The 19,590-nt window shown below is 35.7% G+C and overlaps 2 protein-coding genes across 2 annotated transcripts in view; both read left to right on the top strand.

Annotated features, from left to right (window-relative positions):
• Positions 1–2,046, top strand: part of LOC107696730 (homeobox protein SIX6-like) — an 8,743-nt gene extending 6,697 nt beyond the window's left edge. Inside the window, exon 3 of the mRNA XM_016497211.1 lies at positions 1,154–2,046. Within this exon, the coding sequence (XP_016352697.1) occupies positions 1,154–1,358 (205 nt within the window). The 3' untranslated portion in view covers positions 1,359–2,046. The remainder of the gene's footprint in view (positions 1–1,153) is intronic.
• A 1,877-nt stretch (positions 2,047–3,923) lies between these two features.
• On the top strand, positions 3,924–12,466 carry LOC107696725 (actin-related protein 2-B-like). Its single transcript, XM_016497204.1, has 8 exons — positions 3,924–3,970; positions 4,188–4,239; positions 5,618–5,900; positions 8,173–8,309; positions 9,481–9,630; positions 10,577–10,719; positions 11,028–11,160; positions 12,425–12,466. The coding sequence occupies exons 1-8, from the start codon at positions 3,924–3,926 to the stop codon at positions 12,464–12,466; spliced, it is 987 nt and encodes a 328-aa protein (XP_016352690.1).
• The last annotated feature ends 7,124 nt before the right edge of the window (positions 12,467–19,590 follow it).

Below are 19,590 nucleotides of genomic sequence, written 5' to 3'. Positions count from 1 at the left end.
TTAAGACCCTAAAGAATCATATCAACTTGTGGAAAATGGGCATCCTATGACCCCTTTAAAGGTTATTTTTCGGCATCAATGATTCCATGAAGAGCCATGGAATTATTCCATTCTACAAAAGGTTCTTTATAGTGGAAAAATGTTTTTTTTTTTTTTTTTGATTTTTAAAATGTTCTTCACATGAAGAAAAAAAAAAGGTTATTTTTAAGAAATGTTCGCTGAAGGGCTCTTTGGGAAACCAAAAATGGTTCTTCTATGGCATCACTGTGAAAAACCTCCTTTTGGAACCTTTATATTTAAAGGGATAGTTCACCCAAAAAATGCTGTCATTAATTACTCACCCTCATGTCGTTTCAAACCCGTAAGAGCGCCGTTCATCTTCGCAACACAAATTAAGTTATTTTTGATGAAATTCGAGAGCTCTCTGACCCTCCCATAGACAGCTAGGGTACTACCACGATCAAGGACCAGAAACGTAGCAAGGAGATCGTTAAAATAATCCATGTAATCAGTGGTTCAACCGTAATTTTACGAAGCTACGAGAATACTTTTTGTGCGCAAAGAAAACAAAAATAGCGACTTTATTCAACAATTCGTCTCCTCTGCGTCACCCTGGTGCCATTTTGGAGAATATCACATACGTAAACAACGTATGTATGCGGATATGCTGTTTACGTTCAGATCAAAGTGGAAACAATGTAAACAGCGTATCCGCGTACATACATTGCATACGTTGTTTACGTATGTGATACTCTCCAAAATGGCGCTATAGGGTGACGCAGAGGAGACGAATTGTTGAATAAAGTCGTTATTTTTGTTTTCTTTGCGCACAAAAAGTATTCTCGTAGCTGATGTCACATGGATTATTTTAACGATCTCCTTGCTACGTTTCTTAGCCTTGATCGTGTAAGGATCCTTGCTGTCTATGCAGGGTCAGAGAGCTCTCAGATTTCATCAAAAATATCTTAATTTGTGTTCAGAAGATGAACGAAGGTCTTACGGGTTTGGAACGACACGAGGGTGAGTAATTAATGACAGAATTTTAATTTTTGGGTGAACTAACCCTTTAAGAGTGTAGGAGCTTCAAATGTGTCTATGTTGATTTGCATCTCAAGAGTAAATATCCATCTACCGCTGTCTTTTTTTTCCCCAGGCTGCAGCAAGATTCCTCCCTCCTTCCCTCCGGAAGCTCTCCAGAATGCTCCTCGGAGCACAACACGCACCTCCAGGGCTCCTCACCACATCGTCCCGGGAGCCCAGGGGAGAACAGCGACTGCAGCTCAGGCACGGGGCCACGGGGGACCGGGGCCGCCACGCCGGACATATCCGTCAGCAGCGACAGCGACTTTGAGTCGTGAAGAACGCCTGCACTGGAAACACATGAGGCTTTGAAGCGTCTGGAGGGCAGAGGACTGCTGCTTAGACATGCACTTAAAAGAAAGACTGAGGAATCAGCTCGATTTGCTGTTAGGAAATCTGACTAAAAAGGACAAAGTTACTCCCTTTTTTCGTGTTTGGTCTGTCCCTGACCAAAGAGGAGCTACAATTTTAAGACTGGACCTCTTAATAGGCACGTGCCAAATCAATCTCTTCAGGTTCATTGGCTTTTTCAATCATTCTAATACTCAGGTGGCACAAAATATGAGACATATCGCACAGAAGGACATATATTATGCAAATTTTGTATTCAAAGTCTAGTCTAGATGGTCCAGCCAGGCCTTTCATAGCACTACAAACATGAAACGGTTTGATCTTGAAGGTAGAAGTAATGTGCTGCTGTATGTTTTCATAAGAACATCGTGTAGGTTGTGTCAGTTGCTTGTGCATTTTATTGTTAAATGAGGATTTAGGACCATTGAACTGTTTTACACAGGAATATAATCATGATGATAAACATAGATTAACTCACATGTTATGGAATATTAATGCTGCTGACCTCGCTGTGAATTTATGACACATCAACATACGTCATATAGCGTGTGTACATTGCGTCAGTCAGCTTTTTATGTGCCTACGACATCAAACTCACCGAAGTCACATGAAGAACGCGACTGTCTTGTTTTCATTTGTCTGCTGTTTGCAGTTTTGAAATAAATGAAATTATTTTTGAAGAGACTCAAAGTTTGAATTGTAGATGCTAAACAGCTGGCAAAACAAAGGCTGTTCACAGCTTGTAACAAGTGTACAAGTGGCTTGTAACCATCAACTAAATTACCCGTTCAAATAACACAGCTTTACAAAACCCAAATCACCATTTGAAGGAATAAGTTAAAATATTAGCATAATTTAATTCTGTAAAACACAAAAGAAGAAATTCGGATCTTCTGATCCATACTTGTATAAAAAATAACCATATTTTATTCTAAAAGTATATGCATCGCATTGCTAAATATAGTATATAATTTAATAATTTATGCATTTAGTAGATGCTTTTAAAGCGACTTACAGTGCATTCAGGTTATACATTTTTGACCAGTATGTGTGTTTCTTGGGAATTGAACCCACGACCTTTTGCGCTGCTAACGCAATGCTCTACCACTATTTATATACACAGGTATATTTTCAATAAATATACAGGTATATTTTCACCTGTAAATTATAAGCAAAACCATAGCCATTTTTCATACAAAGCAGTTTAATATTTTACTGTATAAGTATGTATATTGCTATTTTGCTATACATTTTCTCAATTATAAGGTAATATTTTACAGTCATTTAAATATCTATTGTCTTCTAAAATATAATGCATAATAATTCAAATAAAATAAAATAAATTTCCTGTATGATAAGTTATAAGATAAGATAACAGTTTTTTACTATAAAAGTTTTGAAAAAATGTTCCCATTAAATTACACATTTTTAGAGTGAAATTCTGCAAGATAAAAGGTATTTCTTTTGGGATTTAATTTTTTATTTTACTGTTTTACTGTAAAAGTTGCTTTGTTAAATAGACTAAACGTTTTCTCAATTATAAGGTCATTTTAAATGACGTATTATCTTTTAAAATGCAACATTTTATTGTATGACAAGGCGACTTACAGTTCAGCAATTAACAGGTTTTACTATAAGATTTCTGCAATATTTTTCCATTAAATTACATAGAGTTCAACTCTGCAAGATAAAAGGATTTTCCTTTGGGATTTCATTACTGTATACATACTGCTTTCTTAATGTATCATTTTTCACAATATTTTACAGTAATCTAAATTATAGATTTCATATTTACATATTTTTAAAAATGTAATATATGTGACCCTGGAGCACAAAACCAGTAATAAGGGTCAATTTTTTGAAATTGAGATTTATACACCATCTCAAAGCTAAATAAATAAGCGTTCCATTGATGTATGGTTTGTAAGGATAGGACAATATTTGGCCGAGATACAACTATGTGAAAATCTGGAATCTGAGGGTGCAAAAAAAATCTAAATATTGAGAAAATCGCCTTTAAAGTTGTCCAAATGAAGTTCTTAGCAATGCATATTACTAATCAAAAATTACGTTTTAATATATTTACAGTAGGACATTTACAAAATATCTTCATGGAACATGATCTTTACTTAATATCCTAATGATTTTTGGCATAAAAGAAAAATCAATAATTTTGACCCATACAATGTATTGTTGGCTATTGCTACACCCCGAAGACTTAAGACTGCTTTTGTGCTCCAGGGTCACTTATTTACTGTGTGATAAGATAATTGGCAGTTCAGTAATTAACAGGTTTTACTCTAAGATTTGTGCATTACGTTTCCATTAAATTACGTCTATAGTGTAACTGTGCAAGATAAGAAAAAATAATCCTCAGGTAAACCGGCCCCTTTAAATCTGACCTCACTTCACAAAACAGCCAGACTGAGACTGACGAGCGTCTGCATCCTCACCGAATGCACTGACAGTCCCTGCAGCTCATCTGAAACAGCATGGACAGCAGCGGGAGGAAAGTGGTCGTCTGTGACAATGGGACGGGGTAAGAGATACACAAGTCATTATAATGGGGCTAAAACGCTATATCTGCTGCTACTGAATATCACTGATTTAAATACTTGATACTGATGCACAGGACTGAACATCAGCACTATTTGTGTTGAAATGAATGTTGAAGGAAACTTGTTTGAATTCAGAAATGTACATGGAACTAAATATATTGCCGTTTTAAAAGCTTCTGACATTCTTAATTAAACTTTTAAACGTCCCATCATTCAGTCAGACACAAAAGTTGGGAATATAGAGATCAAGGTGAGTTATCCAGCCAAAAAAATAAAAAATAAAGCTGAAATAAAAATCTAAAAAATATTATATGAAAAAATGAATGAAATTTTAAAAGGTTGTAATACCAAGTAGTGAAGTAAATACATTTAAAACACTAAAATTACATTGAAATAAAACTGTTAAAACAAATAAAAATAAAATAAAATTAGAAAATATAGAAATGCTTAAAAGAAACAAACAATAAAAATGACAAAACTAAAATACAACCTGAAAATATTAAATTAGAAAATAATTCAAAATATTAATAAATATATCATACTAATGTAGTATAAATAAATTACACTAATACACATTGTCATTTAACAAGATAGCAATAAAACATCTCTCATTTGTAGATTTATAATTATTTAGAATAATTCTATTCCTCGTTTTAATATATCTTCTATTGTACATTTAAGTGCCTTATTCCATATTATTTAATGCTATAACATATCCCTTATCCTCTCATACATTTCAAGAGTGATTCAAACATTTCAATAATCACAGAAATGTAATATAAACAACATATACACTGTCATATTCTAATATAGGTTTATATTTTTCAGATATATAACAAAACAATTTTCTTTTAAAAAATGTCAAGACCGCTGACATTAAACAGCAGATTATTAGAGTTGCGCGAGATTCATTATTTTTGCTGCAGAAACTATACTCCATCTTTAAACTGGCAAGAGTATATAATTAATTGAATACACAGATGCATTTTTAAATGAATTGAATAAAAATAATTTTTATTAAAGTAAATAAGGATAATAAAGCAAGAAGCCGTGGTTTACAGTGAATTTATAACAGCTAAGGGGCGTTGTTAGGTAAGCTGTTATAAAATTCACTGTAAACCACGGCTTCACGGGGCTTATTGCTTTTATAAAACGGTTATTCCATATACGTAGTTAGTTTCACAAAATAAAACAGAGCAAATAAAGTGTAATGATATTAATAAAAACAGTATTCTTCCACCAAACAATGTAGCTCCTCAGAAACAGTTGTGGTTCCAACAAAGTGGTTGCCGAGCAACACACAAACGTAAACAAAGGTGTGTGTTTGTAGAGTAATTTACAACAGCTCCGAATGTGGTTCAGCCAATCAGAATCAAGGACCGGAACGTAGCTCCTGAGAAACAGTTGTGGTTCCAACAAAGTGGTTGCCGAGCAACACACAAACGTAAACAAAGGTGTGTGTTTGTAGAGTAATTTACAACAGCTCCGAACGTGGTTCAGCCAATCAGAATCAAGGACCGGAACTATCTGTGTTATAATTAAAAATTCAACACCCTCAATGCTTTAATAATTTGTTATTGTTTTTTACTCATTCAATACTGAAGTCAACACTGTTCGCCTCTCTTCAGGATCTGATGGTTGGTGATGAGGCGAGCGAATGGCGCTCCATGCTGGAGGTCTCGTACCCCATGGAGAACGGGATAGTCCGCTGCTGGGAGGACATGCTGCACCTGTGGGATGATCACACGTTCGGCCTGCAGCAGCTCAACATCAACCCTCCCGACTGTAAGGTCCTGCTGACGGAGAACCCGCTGAAGAACCGGCAGAAGATCGCCGAGGTCATGTTTGAGACCTACAAGTTCCACGGCATCTACATCGCCATTCAAGCCGTGCTGACTCTCTACGCTCAGGGTAAAACAGACCGGTGAACCTCTGAAATGTGCTGAACGTCAATGAAAAAGGGTTGCCAGGTCTGCAAAACAAAACTAGGTCAATGGGTAATCAAAAATAGGCCAAACTAACCCAATCACCCTAATATCAAAACACTGAAAAAATAGCTTTGATTAGTTATCACAACTTACAATTCATCATTAGAATACATAATGATGCCTTACGGTTTCATCTTTAAAAAAGTAAGCGGCAGATTAAAAAATAGGTTTAGTAGTTGAGTTGGATATTTCATTGTCTCAACATAAACGGTAAATTTAAACGTTATGAAAGTTTTGTTATTTAAACGTTTAAATAACATATTTGAAATTAGCAAATAATCTGACATGAACTTTCCCATAAATATCGTTTCTTAAAGGGATAGTTCACCCAAAAATGAAAATTCGGTCATTAATTACTCACCCTCATGTCGTTCCAAACCCGCAAGACCGTTCATCTTCAGAACACAAATATTTTTGATGAAATCCGAGAGCTTTCTGACCCTGCATAGGCAGCAAGGGTAGGCTACTACCACGATCAAGGACCAGAAAGGACATCGTTACAATAGTCCATGTGACATCAGGGGTACAACCGTAATTTTATGAAGCTACGTTGAGTCTCTTCAAAAATAACTTTACTCAACAATTCTTCTCCTCCGTGTCACCCTAGAGTGCCATTTTGGAGGGTATTATCATGATGCATGCGCATGATTTTCCTGCATGTAAACAACAAATGCGCGTGATGCAGCTGACGTTGAACACGCACGTGCTGCGCCTGGTTTACATTTAGAGGAGAGCTTGCGCATACGTCGTGACTCTCCAAGATAGCGCCCTAGGAGAAGAAGTATTGTTGAATAAAGTTGTTATTTTAGTTTTCTTTGCACACAAAAAGTATTGTCATAGCTTCGTAAAATTATGGCTTAACCCCTGATGTCACATGGACTATTTTAACGATGTCCTTATTATGTTTCTGGGCCTTGATCGTGGTAGTACCCTTCATGGAGGGTCAGAAAGCTTTCGGATTTCATCAGAAATATCTTAATTTGTGTTCGGCATGAGGGTGAGTAATTGATGACAGAATTTTCATTTTTGGGTGAACTATCCCTTTAAGCTCAATTAGCATTAAAAAAATCTTCGGGTTGATCCAGCCATTGCGCATGTGTAAGACACGATAACTTTATTAATCGGCGATTGTCTGTTTTATTTAAAAGGCGGGATTTGAAAAATCACTCATAATCAGTCTGTTTTCAAAGAAGCCCAAAGGCTGGATTGTACCCTCCCTCACAAAACTCGTCACCTAGCATTTGGTAGATAGAAAATGGCCCTAAAATATATCAATATAAACATTCCAGTCAAATATGCAATATGTCCAGTGTTGGGGAGTGACTAGTTACACGTAACAGCGGTACGTAGTTAAATGACAAAATAAATGTAACTGTTACATTTGTCACATTTACTGAGAAAAAAACGTGTAATTAAATTAGTTATTTATGAAATTGTTAACAATTACAAAGTGGGTTACATCTGAATATTTTCACACACATGCAGATATGATTGATTTCGTTCCCAAATTGCATTGACTGCTTTAAAATAGTAGACACCAGGAGTTTAGGACACAGAATAGGACACATGCTTAACTGTTTTATTTCCTATTTGGGTTTAAGTATATGCTTTATTTTTTAAGATTAACTATTTTTTTTTTCTTCCAAGGCTTTGTTAGATGCCAGTGTTTCCTGTCATAGCTATGCAAAGATTTGATTTAAAAAACAGTATCCTAGCTATTAAATGGTTTCTTGTAATGATTTTATATCTGTATTTAACCTCAGAATGATCTCAAAGTAAATAGAGTCGAGTGCTAAAGTCTGATTTTGTGGTGGCTGTGTTTTAAATTAAATTATTATGATCTTAATTCAAGTGAAGAAGGATTTTGAAAGTCTGACAGTAATCAGTGTTGAGTGCTACTGTAAGGTTAACCCTGTCTGCTTTAAATGATTGATTAACAGTTGAAAACATTCATTAGAAATGTAGAAAAGTAATCAAATGTAATCAGTTACATGAATAAAGTAATTGAAATAGTCACACTACTTATTACATTTTAAATAGGATAACTTTTCTAACATTTCCAAAGTAACCATCCCAACATTGAACATGTCAAACACGCAGGAAAAAAATCAACTCTCAACAACCGTTTAAAAGGGGCCCAATTCTGAAAATCGCAGACTTGGCAACCCTGAGTGTATGCTGTGTTCGTGTGGCAGGTTTGTTGACCGGTGTGGTGGTCGACTCGGGAGATGGTGTGACTCACATCTGTCCCGTTTACGAGGGCTTCTCTCTGCCTCACCTCACGCGCCACTTAGACATCGCAGGACGAGACATCACGCTTAATCTGATTAAGGTCACATTTTCCTTTCCACTTTTCTGTTCTCACCATGGAAACTGAGGACGAACACTTTAGTGCAATGTTACCGGTTCAGTACATGTTAAAAGAGACAGTTCACCTCAAAAACTAGCAATTTGTCATCATTTACTCATCCTCATGTCTTTCCAAACTTCTGCATCCACACAGTGAAAATCAGTGGGGTCCAAAGTTGTCTTGCACACCAGTGTTCTTCAATATATGGTACGCAGAGGGCTGCATTTATTTGATCAAAATGACCTACTATTTTGAAATATTATTACAATTTTAAAAAACGGTTTTCTCTTTCAATATATTATAAAATATAATTTATTTCTGTGATCAAAGCTGTATTTTCAACATCATTACTCCAGCCTTCAGTGTCACATGATCTTAAGAAATCATTCTAATATGCAGATTTGCTGCTCGAGAAACATTTCTGATTATTATCAATGTTGAAAACAGTTGTGCTGCTTCATATTTTTGTGGAAACTGTGACATATTAATATCAGGACTCTTGACTTGCATTGTAAATGCATTATTACTGTAATCAGTATTAATTCACAGATGCCTTCGAGTTTAACTTCTACCTGAGATGTTTCATTAAACTGTCTATTTTGCAGACTAATTTTCATAAATGTGACCCTGGAGCACAAAACCAGTCATAAGGGTCAATTTTTTCGAAATTGAGATTTATGCATCACCTGAAAGCTGAATAAATAAGCTTCCATTGATGTATGGTTTGTTAGGATCGGACAATATTTGGCTGAGATGCAACTATTTGAAAATCTGGAATCTGAGGGTGCAAAAAAATCTAAATATTGAGAAAATCATCTTTAAAGTTGTCTAAATTAAGTTCTTAGCAATGCATATTACTAAGTTTTTATATTTACAGTAGGACATTTACAAAATATCTTAATGGAACATCTTTACTTAATATCCTAATGATTTTTGGCATAAAATAAAAATGGATAATTTTGCTATTACTATTGCTACAAATATACCCCAGTGACTTAAGACTGGTTTTGTGCTCCAGGGTCACAAATTATCTTAAAATGGATTAAAAACTAGAATCTAGAATTATTGTTTTATTTAATTTTTTAAAATCACCAATATATGACAAGTGTTAGCAAAAATACATCTTTCATCCATTATATATTCATCCGTGCAGCTTCTGCTCCTGCGAGGCTACGTCTTCAACCACACGGTGGACTTCGAGACTGTGCGGATGATGAAGGAGAATCTGTGTTTTGTTGGCTACAACATTGAGCAGGAACAGAAACTGGCCAATGAGACCAGTGTCCTGGTGGAGTCCTACACGGTAATACACTTAAAAACACACAAAATATTCTTACACTTGATGAAAATGAAGATATTCTAGGAAATGCCCTCGCAAACCATGAACAAAAATAGGCTAAGTTTGATACTATATTGCTTGTCCAAAACTAACTGAGAATTACAGATATAGTGCATATTACTTTAACTTTCCAGTTGAGATTTCCAATTGAACGATAACTTATAAATATTTAAAGACAGACCTGTTGTGAGCTCCATGGTTGTTAATCAATGGTATATGTTTTTGTTCAAACCATCTGTTTGCATTATTTCAACTCATTTTTTAAAATATCCGTTAAAACAGTGGAATTTGTGGTGAAAACTACATTACCCATGATGCTGTGCAAGAATTCCACCAGAGTCACCAAGAGCTCTTTAGCTCCGCCCACTCCCATGATGCACCGACAATTATGTAATCAAGTTGATCTCTTTACGCTCTCACAATACTTACACAAAAAATATTAGTATATATACTACTGATATTTGGTAATAAATGTAAAATATTGTTTCTATAGTAAAATCAACAACTTTAAAATAATAGTTTTGTATCTCACCATAGTTTTTAATGCGATTATGTCAGTTATAATGCCTCATGGGATTGTAGTTTTTTCCCCTCATTAAAGCTGGTCTTGTACCTTTATCTTTTTGTTCGATTTTCAAATACGTTTTTGCTTCCAAGCAGTGTTGTGATTCACCCAGTAGCAGGTTGGTTTGGTTCAAGGCTTTTAACTCTTTAATGAAAACTAAAAAAAAATCCCTGTAAGAAAAATTAATGGAAAAAAAAAACCCCACTCAAAAAGCACTGATGCACTCTATGTATCTGCAAATAGGGGGCACAAGAGAGCTGCTTTAAGTTTCTCATGCATGTATATTTAAACTTGACTGGCCTCTTTACAGAAAATACAAATTTGACTGACCTTTTTTGTGTGCAGTTACCAGACGGGCGGATGATAGTCGGAGGCGAGAGGTTTGGTGCGCCAAAGGCTCTTTTCCAGCCTCATCGCATTAACGTGGAGGGTGTTGGTGTGGCCGAACTGCTCTTCAACACCATCCAGGCAGCAGACATTGACATCAGGTCAGAATCATTCAACAGCATCGTCCTCAATCAGACGCTTAATGCTTGACTCTGTGCAAAAGTTGACTTGACGTATGGTCAGTAATTGGACAGATTTGTCCTGCAAATGTTCTTCTGCTAACAAGTCAGGGGGTATTTTTATCCAAGACCTTCTGGAGGGCCTTTACTCAGCACAGCTAGTTTTTAAAAGGAATATTTCAGGTTAAACACAACCGAAGCACTTTCTCTGAGGTCATTTTCAGCATGTCACAGTTGTTTCTGATAGAAATTAAATTGATTTCCATCTGGATTTTTCCATCCATCTGAAGGTCGGATTTCTACAAGCACATCGTCCTGTCTGGAGGAAGCACCATGTATCCGGGACTTCCTTCCCGTTTGGAGCGCGAGATCAAGCAGCTGTATCTGGAGAGAGTGCTGAAGGGAGACACTGAGAAACTCTCTGTAAGCTGTTATAATGCTAATGTTGCTCATTTATACGCTAGGATTTCTGTATTTTTCTCCCTAGTAGAAACACTCTCAAAACAAGATCAATTCATGTGAGAAGCAAAACAATGTTCAATATTAAGGCTTTGTTTTTAAGCTTATTTGTATTATTTTCCCATTAGAAATATACTTTTTTCCCCCTTATTTTAAGCATAAACCTCAAAATTGCTAGATTTATGCTTAAAACGAGACAAAAACAAATTGCCAGTGGGCTACAGTGTTGATATTGTAAAAAAATAAAATGAAATAAAATAAAAAAAAATTGGTAATTGAAATAAAGCTGAAAAAAAAAAAATATATATATAAATATTAGATGAAAAACTATTTAAAAAAGTAAAAAAATAAAAATAAAAAAAAACTCTCATATCTGGCCCCAATGCCGATATTTACATTTAAAGTCATTATCGGCCGATTCTGATATCAGTCCGATAATATCGTGCATCCCTAGTTATAATGCTTCATGGGATTGTGGTTTTTCCCCTCATTAAAGGGGTCATATGACTTTGACATACATCAAAATTTTCTTAAAAAAAAGTAGAAATGTTGACAACTGAAATAAGTTAAAGTACTTCAAATACTAAATGTAAAACTAAAATAAACAAAATAATTATATACAATTTTTTAAAATGCAAATACTAATAAAATCATAAAAGCACAGTAAAATTACTAAAACTTAAACTATAATTAAAATGAAAAACTGTAAATATAAAAAAGCCAATTGAAAATATTGTAAAACAAAAAATTAATTGAAGATACATTGTCTCAAAATGTCTTATCTCGTGCAATTTTTCTTTTCAAATTAATCTACCTCATAAAATAATAATGCCATGATATAAAGATTCACCTTATTCAGTTCAATATATAGTTTTTTATTCAACTTTTGACCGATTAATTGGGAATGAGCTTTTTTCAATGACTGTAATTATCGCACAATCCATGATTGGTTGATCTCTAGTGTATGGACTTTTCAAAAACTTAATTAGTGTGTACAAAACATTCACACACGAGGCCCCTGGTGAGCAGTTTTACATCACCAAGGCCTCAGAAAAGCAAGAGAGAGAGCTGCTGCTGACATGTAAATGAAGCTAACAGAGGCACTGCTCACAATAAACTATTTCAGATTCAGGCTATATGTCAGAAACTGAACACTTGTATTAGTCGTCATTTATTTTGCTCCAATCAAGCTGATTTTGACATTCTCCAGCAACTTTCTCTCCCACAGAAATTTAAGATCCGCATCGAAGACCCTCCGCGGTGCATCTGAGGAGTTTATATAAGGCTTTAATGTATAGCTCAAACACTACCTAGCTAGCAAAATAAATGACCAAAACGAGCAGTATGGCTGTATATTCCCTCGGTAGATAGAACGGCTGGCACTTAGTAAACAAACTCCACCAGGGGTGAGTTTATTGTCCAAAGAGCGTACGTTAGCCAGTACGATGGTGGGGATAGCTGGCTTGTGCGGGTTAGCCGCTAGACTAGCCCGAATACCTCCGCGCTTACCCCTCTTCTGCTTCCTCTCGCACCGCTTGTGGCGCCTCCGCTGTGGGCGAGATGCAGTAGTGGGGGTCGGTGATGGTGTAGGCCTCCGGAGCAGACCGAGGTCCCGCAGCTCTTCGGCGTGCGCAGAGTTTAGCTCTAAAAATGTGGTTCTGCCGACATCGAGCAGAAACTCACGACTGTATGCGCGCTTAGAGACAGATAGACGCGAATACGTACAAAAACACTGCGACTCACAAGATAAAAAACACGAAAACACCGTTTTGTCGGGAGAGAGAGAAGCCGCAGCGTGTGCACGCACCGCCATCAAATACTCATCGGGGTTATTATAGTGAACTGAAACTAAAACCACAAAACATTTTTCATTACTTAAATTAAAATAAACTCTACTGGAAATAAAATCAAATATTTTATTTCCATTTAGTTGCTAAGGCAACATTTCTCATTTTCATTTAGTTGATCATGTAGTAAAATAGCTCAAATTAATGGAAATAAATATATTTGAAAAATAATAATATAATATAAAAACTAATTCAAAATATGAATAAAAACTATAATAATATCTCAATAATACTAAAATAACCCTCATACTTTAGACTTCATACCATATTTGATTATTTCAAATAAGACTAAATATTATTACTGCTGTCTTACCAAACTAAAACACCAAACGTTATCATTTTAAAAATAAAAAGAAAGTATTTTTTACTCTATTTATGAACTGTTTTTCTCCGATTTCGTCAGATTTAACTAACTCGACTTTCGACCGAGCAAATTTGTCCTCAAAGTATAAATGTTACATTTTTGAATGAAGCTGAAATAAAATATAAATATTCGATGAAAAGGTTAAACCTAAATAAACTTGAATTACATAAATAAAAAATGTAACTAATACTGAAATAAAAATTAAAGCTCTCTCTCTTTCTCTATATATATACATACATATAAGATGAAAGCACCTAAAATTACTATAAACTAAGCAAAACCAAACTAAGACACGAAATGTTATTTTTTTAGAAATAACAAATAAAATATTTTTCTTTATTTATGAACAGTTTTTAATTTTAAACCAGTTATTGTTTTGTCAGATTTAACTGGAGACTTGAGACTTTTATCCAAGCGAATTCAGACCTCAAAGTATAAAGCTTGAATCACATCATGTACTGTAGCTACACAAAAAGAAATGTAATGAAATAAATGACAACTTGAAACTAAAGACATTGAGAGAAAAGTCTGACCTGGCTAAATATTTTTACATATTAAAATAGATCAATAAAAGTCATTTGTTGATAACGAATATTTCGTATTGTTATTTTTTCCAACCAATCCACCAAATATGATTCAAATCAGAAAAAGAGCGGCAAAACTACATTATACTAAGTTGCTGCTGCCTTCTAGTGGACTACAAAGACTACAAACTTACTAATGCTGAGGTTAATGTGAGTGTGTAATAATCCATAATCACCAACCAGCGGCTCCAGAGAGACAGATGTCAGGCGTTTGCATTCATAATACTGTATGTTTAATACTGCATGTCAGTGAACAAGCGTACAGCACCGTTCCCTAGGCAGTAAACATTCAGAGAAATTAATCTGAGCGTCATGATGCCATATGAAGCATATTGTTCATTCATGCATCACAATGAACCGCATCACAAACGAAGGCATGCATCGGCCACGAGTTCAACTGATCCAGCAATAAAAAGCATCAAAGCTGAACTGAAGTCATAACCAGAGCCCCATGAATCATAGAATAAGCATTACATTATAGCTGCACAGTTCACTGTAGAAAGAAAGCATTACAGCGTCACATTCAGAGTCAGAGTGAAACTGGTGAGAAAGCGTTTGATCAAACAGTCGTTTGGCGGGAGATTTGCAGGAAACGCTGCCGTGTGTGTGTGTGTGTGTGTGTGTGTGTGAGAGTGTGTGTGTGTGTGTCTACACGTCCACTGATCGATCGAACTATGCGAAAGAAAATCATTCAAAAATTAAATCAGAATATGTGCATATCATTCCCATACATCACCATTACATTTTAATGGGTTATATAGTGTTAAAATGAACCAAAATATCAGACATTTTGACGCTGATGTTCAAGCCTGAATATTAGTAATACAAAGATATAGCCGTATCTCGGCCAAATATTGTCCTATCCTAACAAACCATACATCAACGGAAAGCGTATTTATTCAGCTTTCAGATGATGCATAAATCTCAATGTTGAAAAATTTATACTTAAGACTGGTTTTGTGGTTCAGGGTCACACACACACACACACACACACACACACACACACACACACACACATACATACATATATATATAGAGAGAGAGAGAGAGAGAGAAAGAGTTTACTTGCAAAAACAGATAACTAGTTTTGATTCATTTTCATAAATCATGTTTTTTATTGTGTTGTCATGTTTTTATTGTGTTAGTTAGCTGTATTTTGTAGTTGTTATTATTATTTACTCAAAACAACCCAACTGCAGTCTGATTGATATTAATTGGAATGCAGGATAAAAAAAATACACGATTTTTGAACATTTTTAAAAACGGAGTTATCTGTTTTTGCAAATGAGCTCTTCATACACACACACACACACACACATTTCAGGAACACCTGTTGACGTAATACAGACTGGAGAAACCAGTCGCTTTGAGTTTAGCATCTACATCTACATCAGTTGCTTTCTTTCTGAAATGTCTGGAATACTCCAAATGACATACATTGATGCCCACAGGTTCAGGAAGGCAGAATAACTAGTCCGACCACAAGAACAAAGTCAGATTGTGAGAGTCTGAGCAAACTCACACATGCACAGGAGAGATTCCTCGAGCGCCTACACACATATCTCAGACAAATGCAACAAGAGGTTAAACAAACAGAAACGACAATTCCTCAACACTGTTAATAATGACTGAAAAACTCAACTGAACCCATTCAACCTGCTGAATAATTCATTATGATGATTATCACTTTCGCCTCACTGGCACAGAGCTCCACACTTACATTTAGACGCAACAGACGGCTAAAAGCAATTTATCCAAGTGTCTGTAGACAGATGAGCCATGATCGCGAACATGGATTTTCCTTGACGCTTTAAAATAAAAGATTTGGATGTAGCATGTTGACATGGAATGGAAACTTTACAGCCACCTGTCTACTATTTTAATAGTATGTGAAACAGCATGTAGTATATAATAATTCATGTGTTAAACGCTATCATGCTACTTTATCGTCATTCTATGCAACATCGACAGTTATTGAACTGAACTGAATCAACACTGAATTGAGCTGAATAATGACAACAGTCATCTGTAGAGCTGCTTAGAAATAACTTCAGAATGGATGAATTTTGCAATGCTTTGAAACTATTCTGTATTGTATACAAGTCAATCAGAGTAGCCTATTTGAGAACTTCAGAGGGGAATGATTCAGAAATTGTTAAGAAATTGCGAAAGTTTTTGGTGAAAGAAACCTTGAGTAACATTGACTGAAGTTCGGATTATAGCCATTTAATGTTCTTCACAGTACGTAATGTCTTCACATAGCACTAGTCAGAAAAAAAACAATCCTACTCACACACACTCACACACACAAACACACACACACACACACACACACACACACACACACACACAATATATATATTTTATTTGGAGTTGAACAGCAGTGCAAAAATGTCCCCCCCCCCCAAAAAAAATGTAAACATTAATTCAATTAAAATGCAAAAATTATGTGATTGTATTTTTTAATTGATTGCATTTTAAATTATATTAATTTTAATTTATAATTTTTTTATTTAGTGTTGTAAGGCACACAAAACTTGTGATACTACTAGAATTATCTATTCAAATTATAAGTCTAGATATTACAGTCCAAACACGGTCCAAATAGCTTTTTTTGTGGTAACAGTAACATTAAATGCTGTGTAAGGCAGCGACCATGTTTTATTTTTGGGGTAATAGTTAGTAATTTAAATGGGGTATTAATTCTGGTTCAAAAAACAATCAAATCCTTTGTAAAAATCCAGCATTTTTCAGGCACAAACGGCACCGTTTCATGCATATGACCCGGGTTTAAAACTAAAACCTGCCTATGAAACATCCAAGTTTGACACTTGATGGCCATTTTGAGAATCACATTCCTCTCCTCAATCCGAGAGGGAAATTCATCCTGACTTAGCAAAATGTGCTTCCCGGTATGAGCTGAATTGTGGGCAGCTCCTGACAGTGTCTGCGTTTATCTGCCCACCGTGAGCTCATTCAGCGAGCGCCACAACATACAATATTAGTGCTGAACACGTCTGCAAAACACAACCAGCTGGTTCTTTGGAGTCTATTTACATGAGTATTCACAAATGATCATGATGCCACATGTTCACTACATCCTTCACACAATGAAATAGTCTGCTTTCTGAAGAATATGAAGGAAAAAGTCAAATAAACACAAATATCAGGCCAGTGGTGATTGAGTGAGCAAGTCCACGGTGATCAGTTAATGTTCAGCGAACAAAATAGCCAGTGCAGTTCAAGTAAAACTTGTAAAATCAGAGTACCACAAACTGACTGTAGTGCCAGCAGTGTTACTGCAAAACATACTCCAGACTCCTTCACACTCCAGAATCACACTGTATTCACACTGGAAGCGTGTCGCTGTCCACACGGGAGGTGCTGAAGCTGCACGTCATCTCATAACGAAATATAAATACATATACGTGTTACAAGTTCAGCAAGAGCAGAATGTGTGAATAACTTGGTTTCCAACTATATAGATATAGTATTTTTTTTTTAAAGAAATTACTACTTTTTGTCAGCAAAGATGCATTAAATTGATCAAAAAGTGACACTAAAGACACTTATGTTACAAATAAACGCTGTTCTTTTTAACTTGCTATTTATCAAAGAATTCTGAAAAATTAAACGTATCAAGGTTTTCACAAAAATATGAAGCAGCGCAACTGTTTTCAACATTGATAGTAATCAGAAATGTGTCTCGAGCAGCAAATCAGCATATTAGAATGATTTCTGAAGATCATGTGACACTGAAGACTGGAGGAATGATGCTGAAAATTCAGTGCTGCATCACAGAAATAAATTACACTTTAATATATATTCACATAGAAAACAGTTATTTTAAATTATAATAATATTTCACAATATTACTGTTTTTACTGTATCAAATAAATGCAGCCTCGGTGAACAGAAGAGATAAAACATTAAAATACCTTTACCTTTTCGAATGGTAAATATACAACTACATATTTTAACAAAAAATAATTGGTATAAAAATGTATTTATGAAATAGATGTTACATATTAAATAATTCCATTTGCCTATTTTTCTAATTTGCAAAAACGTATTTATTAAAAATAAATGAATCAGTATTTCAGTGAAGTTGATGCATTTGAGATCTTGAGCTGCAATGGAGCTTCAGATGAAAATCTAAATGTCTGAATTTTTAGTGATTTTTTAAGGTAAAATCTCACATCAAAAAAAAAAAAAACATACAGATTTTTATGTGGCCTTATGGGCACCAATGTAGAATTAAATAAAATTAAAATCTATCAATTCACACATATGATATTTGTAAATATGTTTTTGTATTTCAGATGAATGAAAGTATGGACTGAAAGTGCATCGCTTCAGACTCGTCCAGTGTAAACCGCTCCAGTGATTCAATGCAGCATGCTACATGCGTCCAGTGCAGACACAGTGCCATTACTCAGAGTATGTCAGGTGTGCACATATATGATGTATTGTTTAAACATAACTCATTTTTATTTAGATTTTTTTGTTTATAGTCAACACTTTGGTATTACTCTGCAATGCACACCTCTGCAAGCCAATCGATAAGTGACGGCTGAATCTCAGATCGCTGGACAGCGTTTCCAGATCTCCTGTTTGGCAGATATTGCTTTTTGCATTATTACCAAGTATCTTGCTTCGATTCATTTGAAATGCTATTGTGCTTTCTGATTACACGCAACACACCCAAACACACGAAAATAATCACCATCATCCATAGAACTGAACACGTATACAGCATTCAAATACTTTGTGACATCCATAATCCTCTTGCCATGAACGTGACAACAAATATAAAAGTCACACTGTGCACCTGTGTCTCTTCACTCCTCGCACACTGACTCGCCCAGATCTACGGCGCCTCCTCTGGTCAGTCTGCGCATCTTGCTGAAGTCGTGATCGGAGCGGAGGTAGGACAGCGACGCTCCCTCATGCGTGCCCAGCTGATGGGGCTGAACGTGGGCCGGCAGAGGACGCATTTCCCCTTCACTCCTCCAGAACAGACAGTAGTGCTGCGGCTCCGTCACGCCGAACAGACCGGCGCAGGTCTGGGCTAAAGCCTCGACGTTTTCCCCTGCCTTCCAGAGGAGTGTTCGCACTGCACTACGACAGTCGTCCTGGAATAACACTCGCACAAACCTCTGCACTCCGGCAGGAAACAACAAAAACAAACACACATAGCTGATTTAAAGGAATGAAAATTATGAGAAATGTAGCGTTACGTCACTTGCTCAGCAATGGATGCTCTACAGTGAATGGGTGCCGTCAGAATGAGAGTCCAAACAGCTGATAAAAACATCACAATAATCCACAAGTAATCCACACCACTCCAGTCCATCAGTTAACATCTTGTGAAGCGAAAGCTGTGTTTGTAAGAAACAAATCCATCATTAAGAAGTTTTAACTTTAAAACGCTGCTTTCAGCTAAATTACGAGTCCATAATCCATAATAACGCTTCCTCCAGTCCATCTCAAAAGTCCTCTTACATCAAAATCCATCAACAATTTGTTATGAACTGTTTTGGCTTGTAAGCAGTGCTTGATCCGTGCATATTTCTCTCCTGATTCAGATGAGACGAGG

Source organism: Sinocyclocheilus anshuiensis, unplaced genomic scaffold (assembly GCF_001515605.1).
Source record: "Sinocyclocheilus anshuiensis isolate Anshui unplaced genomic scaffold, SAMN03320099.WGS_v1.1 scaffold1091, whole genome shotgun sequence".
In the NCBI taxonomy this organism is placed as follows: Eukaryota; Metazoa; Chordata; class Actinopteri; order Cypriniformes; family Cyprinidae; genus Sinocyclocheilus; species Sinocyclocheilus anshuiensis.
The sequence above is the reverse complement of the archived record's forward strand: the minus strand, read 5'-3'. Positions and strand labels throughout refer to the sequence as shown.

Coding starts and splice junctions, on each gene's coding strand:
- LOC107696725 (XM_016497204.1), top strand. CDS start 3,924: ATGGACAGCAGCGGGAGGAAAGTGGTCGTCTGTGACAATGGGACGGG. Junction 5,901..8,172: donor GCTGACTCTCTACGCTCAGG/GTAAAACAGACC, acceptor TTCGTGTGGCAG/GTTTGTTGACCGGTGTGGTG. Junction 9,631..10,576: donor TCCTGGTGGAGTCCTACACG/GTAATACACTTA, acceptor TTTTGTGTGCAG/TTACCAGACGGGCGGATGAT.